Genomic DNA, 17,391 nt, shown 5'->3' with positions numbered 1-17,391 from the left:
TTGCATTCTAATCTTGAATGCAAATGTTTCAGCTTGATCAGATGATGAGAAACCCTTCCTTTGCATGGCTTCTCTAGTTTGATCACTGCTGATGGAAAAAATTACACTGAAATTCTGACCTGAGAGAAGAAGAAAAGGATTAAACAGTAAAATGATGACCTGGAGAACTGGGTCTGCTCGTTTCTGCTAGATCTTTTGCCAGGCTTGGCATGCTATGGCTACCATAAAAAATTTAAGATGAAAGGTGCCCATTTTCCTTCTGGCTGTGTGAGTGGAGATTATCTACTCTGCAGAAGTCCCAGCCTCCTGTAGCTGCTGCTGGTGGCAACCGTGTTTAAGAAGTTTAAGATGAAAAAATGTTATGCAGTGTCTTTAATTGAACATCCAGAATTATTGCATGCTTCTGGTTTTTGGGGTTTTTTGGTGATTTTGTTTTGTTCAGAGTTTTTTTCTCAGTTGTTGAACCAAGTTATTCTTCAAGTTTTCCCGTTGTCCTTGTGTGAGAATAGCAAGATGATGAATTCCACAAGCAGGGCAAGTAATTGGTTTGGTACAGATGTCACACTGTCTGCCCTGGATAATCAGTAGGACAGCATGCTGAACAAAGAAACTCTGAATATTTCATTCTGAGTACAGCAGAAGTTTTGTGGAAATAAATATGTTGTAAACAGATCTGGATTTTTCTGCTGATTCTCAAACAGAGCTGTGTAGATGATCTTCCCTCCGCCCTCTTCCATCACATTCACTCTTAATGCATTTCTGCTGTCAGGATTTTGAACATATTTATTCATTGTCATCAGGCTCACAAAGCATGATTTTGTATGTTTGTGGGTCTAATTTTCTAGTTTCTAAGTTTCTCTGCAACAAAAATAAAGCAAGAAAACAAATGGGTTAATTACATTATTATTCTGTTCTCTAAAAATTACACACTTCCTGCTGAATTGTTCATCTTCTGAAAAGAGCTGTCAGAGTAGTAACACCAGCAAAGGCTTTGTTTCAGAGAGAAAGCTACTTCAGTTTTGAAAGTTTTCTTGCCTATCAGTAAACAGGTACCTTCTGTGATATCAAATGCTAACTTGTATATGTGGCTTTTTAAGCAAGTCAGCTATGAGAAGAAATTTCTAATGGTATAAAAGATGTTATTTAATTGTAGGGGGAAAGGGTAAATGTATCTCTTGGAGGAAGTAGGGCAAGGAATCTGTGTTTGGTTTGTATAAGTGTTCTATTTAAAAATTGGATTGAAAGATTCTTATTGCAACTTTTCTCATTTTTTACAAATTTAATGGCAAGATTAAATTTGGCACATATTTTGGTATTGTTTTTATATAAAAGCTTAGTTACAATAAAAGGAGGGAGAGTCTGAAGCACAAAATTCAGTTGTTTTGTCTAAGAACTCAGAAATGGCCTTTGAAATGACTTACTTGATTTTTTAAATTAGGAATTGTGAAAATAAAGATTAATTGCAACCTCTTCAGTAAAGGAAAACAGAATGGAAAATTATTAGAAGTGACAACATGAATGTCTGAAAAATGCTATGAATATGAATTTTCTATCCCAACTTGCAATGGAAGGTGCCCATCTGAATTTTTTGAAGTCTGGAAGCATCAGAAGAGATGTTTATATGTCCAAATGTGATATTATTTCTTCTTCATGTGAGATACCAAATTTCCTAACCTGGTATATAGCCCCAACCTAATGAAAATAACCAGGGCACTTCCTGAGCATTATTTGCTTTTGTGGTGACTTAACAGGCAGACCAGAAACATTGCTGTGGGTCAGACTGTCAATTCTATAATTTTCCAGACTTTGATACCAATAAGCCATTATAAAAAATCACAGACCAGACATCTGGCATGACCCTTTTCTTTTCTGGCTCTGTTCCTAATCTCACAACTGCAGTGCTTTCTATTCCTGCCTTCCTGATGCTTCAAAAAACCAGATGTCTTGTTAAATCCCTTACTCACAGACTTTAAAGGTGAATATTGAAATCTCCATTTCATACTTGTCTTTGACTTCCTTTCCTCTCTCTAGTCCATGCAGAACTACTTTGGTAAGTGTTGTTTAAATCTGCTACCTGGACTCTGTGTATCACATAGTTACTATACTCAATATTGCAGTCAGCTTGTGTGCCAAAGTCAAGTAACAAAGTACAGTGGAAAAAGTGCTCATGTGCCAAAGTGCATCATTCAATTTGTTTTTAGATTTTAGTAGTTACTGTTCTGCCTCAAATGTTTAGTTAGTGACACCATTCAGAGTCTGGTGGTGGCATCAAAGTTGATTTCTGAGAAATCTTGTCCTTTGAGATTTTTGTTCAGAAGATATTTTTCTAGAATGCAGAGTTTGGGAATATGTTGGGTAAAAAATGCCCAGGCCTCAGATGTGCAGGTTTATTGAGGGAGGTTCTTGGTTTCTTTCCCTGTTAGCTTTCTGATTTTCTTTTAATCAAAAGACTGGTAATTAAGCCATCTCAAATGCACTCATCTTCTTTCCTGGATTCCAAGCATATGTCTTACTCTTGTAATTTGCTTTCTGTTTTATGTTTTTTCTTAAGGCATGTAGAAGTCCACTATTGGATCTGTTTCTTCTCCCACAGCTGGAGAACTTGGTGGTCTGGATCTTTCCTATACACAAGGATAAATACTTATCTGTGCTCACCATTGTTCTTTAGATGGAGCAAAGCTAAACCCTGGGTAGAATCCTTGACAATCCTGTTTCCTCCCAGCAATCCTGGAGTTCATTTGGAGGAGCTGTGGAGGGGGTGGGGTTTTGTGCTTTTGGAAAGCTAAAGCAAAAGATGCTGGAAACTGGGATAATGGTACCTGCAGTGGTAAAGGATGTGGATGCATAAATTACCGTCAGCTCAGCCTGTTAGACTGAAAGAGCTTCTCCTGTGTAATTCCCACAGCTGTCTGAAACCAACACTGGCCTTGCCCTCTTTGCCCAGGCAACAGCTTATTGCTGCTGCTATTTCCTCTCCTGGAATTAGCTTTCCCCCAGCTATTGACTCAGGGTTGGTGGCTGGTAAAAACCACAGTCAGGATAGATGGTCTCTGTCTGCAATAAAATACAGTTGCAAAGTGTAGTGGGTGCTCATCTTTCCTGATATAAAACACCTGTCTTAAACACGTCTGCATTCTTTCTTCCACCCACTGATGGAGTATATGTTTTTGTTCAAGCTATTTAGCAAAATCCTTGTAAAATTCCATCCAAATGGATGAGTGTTCATTGCAGACAAGCAGGAAACACTTCCCAATACCAGTAATTAGTCCATAGTAATTTGCTATCCTAAACTGAAAGTTTTGCATGAAGTTAGCTGCAGAGACTTAACTTCTTAAAATGTAGCTCATGCTGTGCAGTGCATTATTTCTGAAACAACATTAGAAGGGAAAACTCATTGTTCTTGTCATCTGTTTTCTGTCTTTGTCACTCTTGCAGGTTATTGGAATACAGAAAAAAAACCCTTTCATTTACTAATGTTTCTTATTTCTTGAACAGCAAGAAGTAACATAGTTGGTTTTTCTTCACTTTATTTACCTTTCCTTCAGTTTTCCCTTCCTGAAATAACAACAATGCAGGTTTCTGAGTGAAAGGAATAAATAATACATTGGTGCCAGTTCTTACTGCAGTGACAGATTGGGAAAAGGAGGTTACTAGATGCACGTTTACAGGTCTGTGGTTTAAACACTGCTTGTAACTATGTGCTTAAATTCCTCCTAGCAGGAGCTGGACAGGGGTTTGCATTTTAAGACCAGAAATATCCCCAGCAGAGTGGTCAGTATGTTCCTGTTTGAGTTAGGAAGGAACTGATTGAGACTTAAGGCTGCCTGGAGATCCAGTGTGTTTACTGAAACCATCAAACTTCAAATACCTTCTTTCATAGAACTGGGGATGATTTGAACTAATGACCCATTGTGCAACTTGGACTTGAGTGGAACATCAGTCACATGATGGGGGAAATGGATCTTAAAATCCCATGTGTGAGGAGGGTGTAGCAGAAGGTTCAAAACCATGATGGCCTTTGTGTCCATATGAAAGAGAAGTGCTGGCCCTCCTTGCCATGAGTCCCCACAGACAGGAGATTGAGATGTTGGCAGGGATTGCAGGTATATTCATGGCCTTATCAAGCCTAAAAATTTCCCTCTGTAGTTTACTGCTGAACTGTTAAATTCAGACAATGGCTGAATGGCTTTACAAATATGCAAATATTTCAGTGCATCAAGTAATTTTTTTGAGCCGCCTTTGAAAAATCCTGTCAGTGGCACCAGTAAACTAAGGTGAAATGTCAACAAATTCCTGTAAATGAGACACTACAGTTGTGGTGCCAATAAAACCTTGGCTGGGATGATATTAAGGAAATAGGCAGAAAAAACTGTCAAAGTGCTGTTCTTCCAGTAGAAACAAGACTGAGTCATGCTTGTTTACAGAAGAACATAAAATATAATGATAATACCAGGAAGCAAGCACACCTGCTATATACATGCAATAAAATCCAAGATTTCGGAGAAAAATACTGGTATCCACATTAACTTGGCAGTAAATGTTTACTCAAACAGTGGATTTAAACTGATTATTGTGGCAAAAGGTGTACAGAGGCAGATGTGCTGTGCGGGAAACAGCACTGGGGTGCTGCTAATTGAGAAATGCAAATGGATTCAGAGAATTCTGCATGGTGGGGAGAAACAGCTCTGCAGCAGGGAGGGATTTGTCCCCATTTGAAAGGTTCATGCTGTAATTCCAGATGTTGTGGATGTTCATTCCCCTCCCTGTTTTTCTCTGTCATTCCTCTCACATGCATTCTTTTTGAAGAGGAGCCAGGGTGAAAACAGTGATTAAATCCACGGAAAAACACCTAAGTGTATTTCGTCATGTTTCTTGCACAATGTGGTACCTTTATAATACTAGAAATATGAAAAAATAACTTTCATTTTCATAAATCTAAATCCGATGTCAACCCACTTCTATTTCCATTGTTACTTTTTCATAAAACATGGAATAAAACATAATTCTGTGTAATATGACCTTTGTGGCTGAGCCTTGTGGAATAGCTAGCAAAAATAGGATTTTTCTAGGAGCAATTAAAACTGTCAAGAATGTTTTAGTAATATTGTACATTTCTGTGCAAGTTTTTTAGAATATATTCAAGAGCCTGATCCCATACACTGATGTAGTCTCCCACCACTAATGGCTCTTGTTTTGCATTCTCAGATTTCTAGTTTTTCAGCTAGCAGCAAGTAATAATGAGGAGGCAGGTGAGGGCTATTCCTTAAGCATTTGCTTTTGATAAGTAGCTGGAAAGGGAGCCAGAGCCCACTGTAATGGCAGGCAAAGCCAGCCACTGCCCTTTTTCATGGTGCTTTTCACCATCATGCCCCCTAAAAATAATAAAAAGATAATAATAATTAAAAGAAAAATTAAAAAAACAAAAGCTTGGCCTTCATAATGAGAATTTCATAGTAAAATGCTGTGGACTGTCAGAGCTGAGTTGATTGCTTTTGTGTAGTTAAAAAAAGATGGATATTGGATGCATGCATGCAAGTTATTTTTGAAGTGCTTTCCATGTGACTGACTTTCCTTTGTTGTTTCACTGGGTTGTCCTTTTATAACACTATGAGTGTGCCAGTATCTGAAAGTGATCATTCACGAGAAAGGAAGAGGAAAAAGAATTTGTATATTTTTAGAAACATGTTGTGCTTGTATCTTAGATGAGAGAAAGAGAACATCTTTCTTTAGTGTTTACAGCCATGTGGCATCTGATACTCTTGATCAAACTTTGGATGTCTTATACTCAGCATGCCTGGTTTAAATGTCCATAGTGAGCCAACACTGGAAACCCCTTAACTTGGACATCACCTGCAGATACTGGACTTGACAAATCCATTTTATTCTTGCAGTTCAGAAGTGATGGTATATGTACAGTGTTTATTTCATGCTTGCAAAAAGGAAAAATACCTGACCCAAAAAAAAAAAAAAAAGGGCAGAAGACATTGTTAAGAAAGGAGTTATTTAAAGTGAAGTTGGAAATTTCAGACATAATTAAATTAGTTTTTCAGGGAGAATGGTACAGTGGAGATGGTGAAATTTCCAAGCCAGGTTTTAGAAATCAAGAAGAATTTAGAGAAGAACCAAATGGGTTGTGCCCCTTTTTAATTTTTTCTCATGTGTAAATGGAAACCAGTCATCTTTTATGCAAACTCTTCTGCAAGGTGGCTTTAACCACATCTGTTCATAAAACATACCTGGATTTCCCCCAGTGGAAAGCTTCAGTATTATTTGAAGTCTCTCTTGTATTGCTGGAGGCCAGGTATTCTAGGGAGAAGGGAACAGGGAAATCATTCTTGCTTGTATAGAGGCTTAACTTGCTCCTGGTAGAGTCAGGTTTGTGGCCTACGAAAATTTTATCAACATGTTTTAACTTCTTAATGCCCTTTTAAAAAGGAATCATGCTGTCTTCTGTTTTGAGTTCACTTTCAAAGTTGTAGTAGGCAACATAATATAAAATGAAATATTAAAGGCTTGAGCTCTGAAATGAGTTGAAGAAGTTGTTAAGTTCACTTTGAAGGCTGTTCAAGAATATGTTATGCCATGAGGAAGTTTCACACCCACTTGGTGCATGAAGGTGACAGAAAGTCACTGTGTGTTTAAACATTTAAAGATCATTTATCATTAGTAGCAAATTTCAAGTGGAAATTCAGAAATACTTTGCCACAATAGAATGCTAAGCTTAGGAAATATTTCAAAGGCAACAGTAGCAGTAGCCAAACATATTTTTTGACCTGTTGTCTGTATCACTCAGAACTAAGAATGATCCCAGAAGATTCTTGAGGTATTGACCCAGCAAATGCAATGGCTAGTCAATATATCCTCCTGTTGTCCTGTAGAATGTCCTTTCCATTCACATAGCACTTGTAACAGCAGAGGGGAAAACTCTGCAGTTGGTAATTGAGGTGAGTTCAACACTTGGTAGTCCTCTATGAAAGGCATACAGGGAGCCTCTAGATAAGCTGTCTCCTGAGTGGGGTGGGAAAGTTGCTGAGGATCTTTCTTGTTTCTTTCACATCAACTGAGTGCATTTTGTGAAAATTTGATCTTCTTTCAAAATCAAACTTGGTTGATGGTATCATGGAGCGAGCATGTTTACAGTATTATTCAACTGTCAAAGTATGGTATGGTAATGTTGCCTTTTTTTTTTCCTTTCTTTAGATATTTCCTGTAGCATTTCTTACTATTTGGGATGTTCCAGAGTTCCTGATTCTTTTCTGTTTAAAGGCAAGGGAGATTGAGGAACAGATAAATGTTTTCCTTACAGAGTTTTCAAATAAAATGTTTTCTCATGTTACCTTGAAGTAATTTTGTTGCTGACACATGATAATTTTCTTCTTTTAGTGATGATAAGGCGGTAGAAGAACAAGCAGAGGAAGATGAGGAGCTAACTGTTGTGGAGGATGAAGATGCTGATGATGATGACGACGATGATGATGATGAAATTGAAGAGACAGGAGAAGAGTATGAGGAGGCAACTGAAAGAACTACCAGTATTGCAACCACGACCACCACAACTACAGAGTCTGTGGAAGAGGTTGTCAGAGGTAAATTCATGAGCATCAGATTTGGGGCTGAAAAAATAATCCTGCTGCTTTGCATATTTGCCCTTTACAACAAAAAAAAATGTTCCAAACAGCAAAATACCCAAAGTTGCAGTATTGTTGTGCTTTGGCTCCTGTAATTTGTGTGTTTAATCCCCTTGCCTTTCCCTTTCCCTTTACCAATATTCTGTGGAGTTAGTTCTGCCACAGCCCTTTGGGTTTTCTGGCACACAGATGCTGCAGGGACTGTCTGTCCCTGAAGCATGTTTGTTGTGTGTGTGTAAGCAGAAGGGTTGGTTTTATTTTAAAATAGCATTAAATAAAATTCTACTGCTGTATGTAGCAAATAGGACAGGAAATTGTGTATGGTTTATCATGCACATGAGTTAGAGAAAGATAGGGAGGATCAGTTCCAAGCAGGAGGTAGCATGAGCTGATTTGGTCTCTTATATTAACAGCAGTGATGAGTCATTTTGTGTGAATCTGTTAGATGCTTATTTGCTATGTTTCTCCACTAATTAGGAATTTGGTAAAGTTAGATGAATTTAAAATAACTATGCAGAAAAATGAACCTAAACTAATGAGTTTTACTGTGTGGGGAAGAAAAAAATAAGAAAAAATAGAATACATGGAGTGAGAAAGAACTCTTCATTTCTGAAATTTAATTTTCATTACATTTATCATTTATTAACAGGGCTGTATTTTAAACTTTGAATTTTACACTAGTTCATGTTTAGCATAGCAATTTAGTTTTTTTAAATGCCTCATTTCTTCTGCAATGCATATTGGAATTAATTATCCTTATGTTTCTATTTTAATAATACAGTTCAGTGTGGTGAAGATCTAAGTAAAATAGATCCCTGTCCTTCTACAGTGTTTACATCTTTACTGATAAATGCTGGAGATGGTGGCAGGGAATTAGATTAAAGACTACATTTGAAAAGAAAGTAGTTGTGACATGCAGGAGGCAGAGGGAAAATGATAGAAATTGGGGCTGTTGTGAAATGAGGCAGAAAACATCTGGCCTGCCTCCTTTCCTCTCCCCATGGTTCCCTTATCCCCTGCCTCTGCTATTCTTGGGACTCCAGTGGTAATGGGGTCACACATTTTACATGTGGCAGTGTCCCTTCCTCTTGAGCCTTGTTTCCTTGTTGTGTTTGTCAGAGCAGAGGGTGCTGGCTGCAGTTTATCACACCAGGGTACAGAAGCATGCCCAGGGGATGCTTTGGGAAAAGCAGAGTTACTGTTTTTTCTGTTCAGTCTATAGCTCTAGAGTGCTGTGAAAATCACTTCCTAAGGCTGGCAACTCAGTTTTATGTGTTTCTGTCTTATTTAACTGTTGAGTGTTTTGCTCAGTTGTTGGAGAGCCTTTTCAGTGAAGAGGGTGTTGGAGGAGTTTATATCTTCAAATTAATTAGATGTATTTCCATACGTGAGCTTTTACCCCCAGGGGATAAAATGCCCTGTTCTCACTGGTAAATGAATATTGAAAAGGGGAGAAAAAAAAGGTACACTTGACTTTAATGGGATTTTGGATGAGTTGAAATGAGGACAAATTTGGTAGAGGATGTTTCTTTAATGAGGGTGATGTTTCAAAGAGGTTAAGATGTAAAGCTTTCAGGAAAGTAGCATGCAATCACCTGAATATAAAACATCACATATTAAAGGTGAGGTAAGCTATTGAAGCAACCTTTTAGAAGCCCTTTAAAAATGTATATATTTGCTGATCATGAAATGGTAGCATATTGTTTTTCCCAAGTCTTAACATTTCCCATCTTGGGTGACTGTGAGGGAAATATATCCTGGTTCAAGTGAGGTGAGGACAGTCTGTTACCAGTACAAGTTTTCAGCCCAGTTCTCCAACAAACCTTTGGGTTTCCTGGAGCAGAGATATTGTAGGGACTCTCCTGGAGAGTAAGTGGTACCTGACAGAGCTTCACTGTGCAAAGTGCTTATTTATTAAAGTAAAAATGTCCAAATGGCATAGCCTTGATCCCTGCTTTTGCTTCCCTCTCTACCCACAAGAGGAATCTTCCTGCAGGCTCCCTGTCCTTGTGGTGCAGGCAGCAGATCCAGCATAGGAATTGTGTGGTGTCTTGCTGATGCAAACACAAAGGTTTGTCGGTGTCATTGTAAATGAAAGTGGCAGAGGGCCCTTGTTGAGAACATATGTGTTAAGAAGTGTTCTTTACTCTGAAGACACCTTGAAAACCTCTGTAGAAGGATTGAAGTGTCAGAGCTTCGTTCATGTGGACTGAGCTCTGTTCCAGGGTGCCTTCCCAAGGACTAATCATAAAACATCTTAGGATGCTCTTCACAACCCTTTACAACCAATTTTATGTAGCTGTAACTAATGCTGTGTATTTGGCATTAAAGAACACAGAGAGTGGGTGTATCCAGTTTCAGAGGAGTTGCTTTTCAAATACTGTTGTAAAACCATAAGTAAGGATCTAATTGTGGGCTGGTACTGAGCCATTTCTATGCCAAATCAGTGGAATGGCTGCCATCAGCCATAAATAATTAAAAAGCACAAATGCAGTGTTATGCTTTAAAGATACTTGAGCTATTGTAGAATCAGTTTTATTTCTGTGCATATTTTAATGAATTGTGACCAAAATAGTAATAATAGAACCACTTACAAACTTATTTTCAGTGAAAAGGAAATTAATCTTGCCTGGAGAATGAGAAAGGCCCTTTGGCAGGGGGATAGTATTTTCACGCAGTTTCTGTAGCAACCACATTTCTATGTGTTTATTTTAAAAAATGAATAAACTTTCCATAGCCCAGTGTTTACCAGTATTCACTTACCTACCTTTTGTGAGAGATCATCTTTACTCTCAATTCATATGGCATACAGCAGCAGACACAGTTTAAAGTTTTAGATATACTCTTGCTGGGCTTCAGATGTTAAATCCAGAGGATTTTGAGTCTGAGATTATAGGGGTTCAGATGGTGAAATTAGTGTGAAATGCACATTTTCCACCTTTGGTCATGGGGAGATGTTAGCACTGAATTCGTGATTTTTGTTTTCTGTGTGAAGCGAGGGAAGTGACTCTGATGGCCAGGATTTAGGGAAGGGAGTGGTTTAATTTCTGCTACCATTGCCATGGTGTAATGAGTGTTGCAGAGCTGCTCCTGAGGATCCAGGTTCCCCATGATTTTTCCAGCATGTGATGGAGTCAAACAGGAGTGTACTGCTTCCCTCATCATGTGCAGTTGTTTGGGGGTTTGTTTCTGCTGTCCTTCTGCACAGGACAGCAGAAGGACACAGGAGGTGACAGGAAAATCAGTCTCTCTTGGCATACAACAAAGAGTAGGCAGTTTTGGCTTAGTGCTTCCCATCAACATCATAGTCAATCAGATCTCAGTGGAGGAGAGCAACAGGGTCAGCTTGGCACAAAACACTTGGCAGCTGCTCTGCACAGCAGCCAGCACATGTGGGGGAATCTGCAGCATAAACCTCACCTGCCTCCTCCAGCAATGTAATATTGCCCTTTATCAGTTGTTTTTGATTTCTCTAATTCAGCTGGATTTCTTAAGCAGTTAGGAAACTAAGCAGTGCTGCTTCATGTGACATTTTAACTCTATTTGCAGTCTGGAGTTACAAGTAAGAGACCATGTGCTGGTTTCCTAGCAAGAGAAAAGCAGCCTGATGTTGGTGTGGTAGGTCTTAGTGTCATTGATCCATCATGAGCTTTTTCCTGAAGATTTTTAACTGAAGGATGTAAAATCCATTCAGTGACTCCTACTGTATATTGTAAAGCAAGAGAGATTAGCCCTGATTGCCAGACGTGTCAGCTGGGAATTTTGGGACAATATTAGCAGTATGCTACATTAATTGTTTGGTTTCTTTCTACACTCCATAGCTTTGCCCCACTTTCATAGCATCAGAGAATGGCCTCATTTAGAAAGAATCTTAAATATCACCCAGTTCCAACCCCTTGCCCCCTGAGGTGTCCACAGCTTGCCAGGGCAACTTTTCTTCTTTGGAAGGTTATCTGTCATCTTGTACTGTAGTAGTAGTTCCTTGTTTTTCTTCTTGCCTTCAACTATGCAGTATGCTTTATTTGGAGAAGGATGATGTGTGATTGCATTTCATATCAAGAAAACATGATTGGTTGCTATATAAATAGTACACATTAAGATAAATGCACTGGGGTTTTTTGTTATGAGATCTTCATTAAGAGTGATCATCTACTCTAGTTTATGAACGAGAGCTGATAAAATTAACCTAATGGATTTGCATTTATAGCTTTTAATTTAAATTTAAAGCTTTTAATTTAATTTAAAACACAGCTATTCCACCATAATATAACACTTCATTATATGTTGCAATTGGAGGAGATCTCTTTTTATAATCTGGTGATCTAGTTCATGGAGACACAATATAGTATTACCTTTTGGAGTTGAGGGCAAAAGTACTGAAATACTAAACACAGGAATAGTGTTATTTTATGTAAAGTTGGACAGTAGAGAGCAGCTTCATTTGAAATATATCCTCCCAGAAAAAATTACCAAGAATCTCTTCCCCTAAAGAAGATATCATTTTATTATATTGAAACAATAATTAATTGCACATTTTTTTCTGAAGATTTTGCTGTATAAAAGGACTGGAATGCACTTCTGGGCTAATCCTCATACTCAGTGTCATGCCATGTTAGCAGAATTGTGATGTTATGTGGAAATTTTACCTTTTCTAAAGCACATAAATTCATGAAACTATATTAACCTCGATTTAAAATCAAGCTGGATGTTTTTGTTTTCTTTCTGGCCATCACTGGTAACTTTATGGCACCTTAGTTCTGAATGTAGTTCTGTTGTGCACAGGAAATAAAAAATAAGTTTTCACATATTTGTTCCACTTCAGAACTATGAGGCTTTATATTTTAGCCAAGTATACAATTAATTAAAAAATTTTTTTAAATATGTCCTTGCAGTAGCTTAAGAATAAACATTATAGAGAGAATTTCATCTTGATTACACAGGATGAAAATTACAATTTAAGGGTATTTAACAGCTTTGGAGGAGCTGTCCTCAGTATTGCATTGAGGAGCCATAATTTTGCTTTTCTTTGTAAAAAAGCATTTTAGCAATTGTGTTGTTTGTGCACCAGCTTTAGCCCAGAGCATGTGCCAGCTTCACAGCTGTCTTCTCCTAATTCCAAAAACCTCTTCTGAAATTAGCTCTTGTCTTTGAATACTCAAACTAGAATGTGGTTGCTTCTTCTAACCATATATTCAGAATGAGGAAGTTTTGTTTCAGTGAAATTATCTTCAAATATTCTCTTTTGATTGATTCATTGAGTAAAAACAGTTGTGCCTTTTTAGAACACAAAGGGTATAACTGAAAGAAAAACTGCATTTGCTCTTGCATAATTTTTCTCAACTAGTTTAAGAAAAATACTAATATAGAGGCATAAATATTAATATCCTCAAACTATAGCTCAGTTCCTGAAGATGTGGAAGCCAGAATTACTCCAGTTGTGATATTTTATATACTGGTGCCTGAAGAAGGGGAGCATATACCTCATGCAACACATTTGAGAGTTTTATTCCTTTGGCCTCTTTTGCATTTATCAGTTACTTACTCTGTTCTTTAGCGAGATACAAATGGTAAAATAAAAAATCTGATCTCATAATATACTTAAGGAACTGAGTGTTTGAGTTCCTGATTTAAGAGCAGTTCAGGTCCTATGGGATTATGACACAGAGTTAGTAACCTAACTCCTCCTGTTGATCTGTTTTTTCTTAGTTCTCTTCAAATTTCATTTCTGATTTAAGGTTTGGGGCTGACTGTGAACATTAAATGAGCTTAGTTCTCATGATCATGTAAATAAATTCAAATCCTGAAAAAATATTCAATAAACTTGATATTTACAGTGATAGAAGTATGTAAATGTAGCTTTAGTTCTTCTCCTTGTTAGAAGTTTTCATTTTATTTCCAATTTCTTAGTTGAGAATGTTATTGTTAAGAATTTAAGTCCTGTAAGAGAAAAAAAGAAGCATGGAGTTGAGATTTTCAAATAATACAATTACAATTTCACTTTGATTTGAGATCAGTTTTCTTCAAGTAGCAGGAAAAAAATGATAATGAAAAATTTAAATTGACATTCAGAGCCATATTTTATATTTTCCTCTGTAAAAAGTGATCATCAAAATATCTAAAATGTTTGCACATAAATTCTAATGAGCTCTGCTAACAGCATTTTGATAAATGAGTGTTTATGGAAGTACTTTGTATAAAGTCAGTATAAATCAATGTCCACATACTTAGAGACTATATTTCCTAGGGTGCTGAAGTCTGTGCTTTTCGAAGAAAAAATAACAGTCCATGCCAATGTTTAATGTAACTGGTTATTTTTCAGTATTCAACTACTTAATTTAAAAGCAAATCAACAAGCTTTGCTGTGGCCCTGTCCTTCAGGGGGTGGTGCTTGCTCAGTTAGAAACAGCTGGGTTTGCCCCAACATGCTGGAATAAGTACAAGAAGCTTGGAATGAGGAAAGTTGATTTACATTTTCCTGATTATCTCAAGTGGTTTGGGACACAGGATGAGAGGAGTTTGGCTGTTGGGGTAGAATGGTTTGAAAAGTCTGAAGAGTCTAAAAGCAGCTGTTCATGAACCTGGGCTGTTTCAAATGCTTCTCCTCTTTAATTACATCCAGTTTCTTAAAGCTAAAGGCAAAACTTTGTCTTTGGAGGGGGAAGAGTGAACAAGTTCCTTAAACAAAGCAAAGCTCACTGTTGATGGTGTACTCCATACAAATTATTTGTGGTATCAAGTAAAACCGAATTGCACATTTGCAAAACGTCATTTGTCTTTGCCTCAATTTTCAGCAACAGAATTAAAATATGAAGCAAAGTGCTGTATCTTAATAATCAAACCCAGCCCACTGCAGCAGTGCATGCTACCTGCCTGCTCCTAATATCTCCTAAAATACCATAGTTCACCCCTTGTAGCATTAATTGCTACATTTGTAGCATTAATTGCAGCACCAGAAGGAAGGGGAAGTGGTATTTGGATTAGTAGCCCAACAAAACCTTTGAATTTTGCATCTCAATACTTCATTTCCCTGTCTTCTCAGCTGAGGTGTTGCAGCTGAGAACCAAATGCAGTGGCTTTTTCTTGTAAGGACAGGTGATGGATGGGGAATATAGAGGGGTGCAGGAGGAGTATCTGGCCCACAAACAGGACTGATGGGACTATTGCCCAGGAATAGAAGTTGAAAGGGAAAGAAGGAATAGAAAATAGAAATATAGAAGGAAAATAGAAGGAATAGAAAATAGAAGAAGGAATAGACAAATGCACCTTTGCCCCAAAGCTGGGGTGAAGGAATGCAGCTCCAAGCCCTGCATAGAGAAGGGCAGACAGGCAGGGTGACGTTGGGAAAGGGATGAATGACAGCAGTGACACATTTCCTAGGCTGGACTGGCACCACACTTCCCTCAAAAAGAGCAGTCATGAAACAGTAAACCAGAGCACTTCCCCCTCTCTTGTTTATTCTCCATTTAGATCATAAACATTAGAAGACAATAGAGCATTTCTCTCTGTGGCATGTAGGTCTCACCAAGGGCAGTAGGGTTGGCAGTGCAGGCTAAAGGGAAGAATGTCCCTCCCCTGATGGGAGGTGACAGGACAGGTCAGTGGCCACCACAGTGGGCTGCAAAGCTGCAGGCTTGCTCTTTTTAGTATGTTATTATGTTTAATAATTTTTAATATGTTATTCTGTGGTTTACTGAACACTTGTTCAAGTGCATCTTCATGTGTTTAAATTACTTAGTTCAACAAAGAGACAATTGCAGTGTTCAGTCTGATGAACAATTACCTTTGCTTTTGCACATTCAAGTCTCTGTTGCTATTTCTGTGAGAGAGGTACCCTATAGGAAATTTCAGATTAAATCTGTAAACAGTTTCCAACCTGATAATAGTGCAAAATAAATCAGTCTGTATAGCAAAACCAATATTTTAGGTAAACCTAGAAGATGCTTACTGTGTGGCTAGAGACTGGCCCATGATCAACACTGAGTAGAAAAGACTGAATTGTTGAAACCTTTGTGTTTTCAGAAATGACATTTCCTGTCAGTAAGAATTCTTTTGACTATATGTCTGTTTTATATCAGAAGTTGCTATTAATTTTTAATTTACACTTGACAGCTTTTCCAAGACTGTGCAAAGCTAGCTTTTTGTCAAGATTTGACTGTGTAACTGGGTGGTATGAATGGTTTGGTTTTAAAATAAATCAGGATAACTACTTGTATACTAAAAATTGTCTATAATCATATTGTAATATACAATTAATTGTAATTAAAGTGCCATGCAATTAATTATACTTATTTTGTTTTTCTTCAAGTAAAAAACTCAGTATTCTTTTTCCCCTAGTATCTTCATACAGAAGTGCAGCATATTTAGCACATCCTTTATAGTTGCATACTCTTGTTTATCTCAGACTAAATGTATGCTTCCTGAAATTGATTCTTGACCTTATTTATAGTTCAAATATGTGAATGAGTTAAATTCATGTAAAATTGTACCTCTGTTGTATATTTAAAGAAGTGTAGGTTGTATTGCCAGTAAGAATTGGACATAAAAACCTATTTATAAATAGTGGTGCTTCTGAGGATAGTGAATTGATGAATCAGGACAGACACTGAAAAGCAGGATTCTTTGTAGCCAGCATTTTAGAGGTGATGGATATGCAGAGATTTCCAGTGCTAGTGCAGTGATATTCCTACCTTTCAACCCTTAGGAATGCACTTTCCACAAAATTCAAATTTATGCAGAGGATTTATAAGCCTCTAGTTGACTGTGGCAATTTGTTTGCCAGGTAGTGTGTGGGATGAAAGTAAATGAGGGGTTTATTGGTGTTTAATATTATGTATATTTGAAATTACTTGTGCAGCACATTGAAAGATAAAACTGGTTTTGTCTGTTTGGAACATTATTGGTAAAGGGCTATATGTTTACATGTGTAATTGGCTAAACTCCAAATTGCAGGCAGAATTTGCTTTGTCTTCCTTTAATTTGTGTGGTTTGGTTCTTCCCTCAGGTTTCCCTGTGTTGCAATATGTAGGCATAGACTGTAGCAGCTCACAGTGAACACAAATAATTTAATTTTTTTTCCTGTAGGTATATTCACTGGGGGTGAGATTTCCTCCCATGGATGGTTCAAGCTGCAGCAGTAATTTGATATATGTGAGCTCTCAAATTGTGAATTAAAAAGTGTGTACTGGGTGGCTTGCAAAACAGAGTTTCTCCATCACTGGCTACATTTAAATAGGTGTTTGAAGATAATTTGTTTTCCACTAGAATGTATAAATAATTGTTTGTTTGTTTGTGTAATTTTGTCAGGAAGGGTATATAGAGCTAAAAAAGATGAAGAGAAAATGTGTCTCCTGCTTTGAGATATTTCCTTTCCAATAAGCTGCTTGGGCAGGAATCCAGCCAGGGCTATTGCAAGACCCCCAGTCAGGTGGTGGTTGTGCCCCTCTGGCCTGGGATGTAGAAATACTGAACAAGTTTAGGCCACAGTGACATCTGAACAAGTCCAGGCCATGCTCTGTATTGTGTGGCCCAGCCAAACTATATGTAGCTGTTTTTCTCCATATTTTGCTGCCTGGTTGTTTTTCTGCATATTTTGCTGTTTCTTCACATGCTTAGCTGGTTTTCTGTATATTTCTTAGTTTAGACCAATGTTTATAACAAGTACACGAGATAAGCTATTTTTAAGTGTTTTTCTACAACTTGTTAAGACCCTTCATGACCACTGAAACATAAATTGTGCTAAATTAAAAAAAAAAAAAAAAGAGCT

The 17,391-nt window shown here is 37.5% G+C and overlaps 2 protein-coding genes across 4 annotated transcripts in view; both read left to right on the top strand.

The window, feature by feature from the left end:
* The window catches only part of ATP5PF (ATP synthase peripheral stalk subunit F6), a 282,601-nt gene that overhangs the window by 139,840 nt on the left and 125,370 nt on the right, over positions 1-17,391 (top strand). The gene's annotated exons all lie outside the window — the stretch shown is intronic.
* Positions 1-17,391, top strand: part of APP (amyloid beta precursor protein) — a 181,890-nt gene that overhangs the window by 91,832 nt on the left and 72,667 nt on the right. For both annotated transcript variants that reach the window (XM_079299170.1, XM_079299169.1), the window contains exon 6: positions 7,384-7,586. In XM_079299170.1, the coding sequence (XP_079155296.1) occupies positions 7,384-7,586 (203 nt within the window). The remainder of the gene's footprint in view (positions 1-7,383; positions 7,587-17,391) is intronic.

The sequence above is a fragment of the Erithacus rubecula genome, assembly GCF_903797595.1.
Source record: "Erithacus rubecula genome assembly, chromosome: 1".
In the NCBI taxonomy this organism is placed as follows: domain Eukaryota; kingdom Metazoa; phylum Chordata; class Aves; order Passeriformes; family Muscicapidae; genus Erithacus; species Erithacus rubecula.
This window is presented reverse-complemented; position numbering and strand designations above follow the sequence as displayed.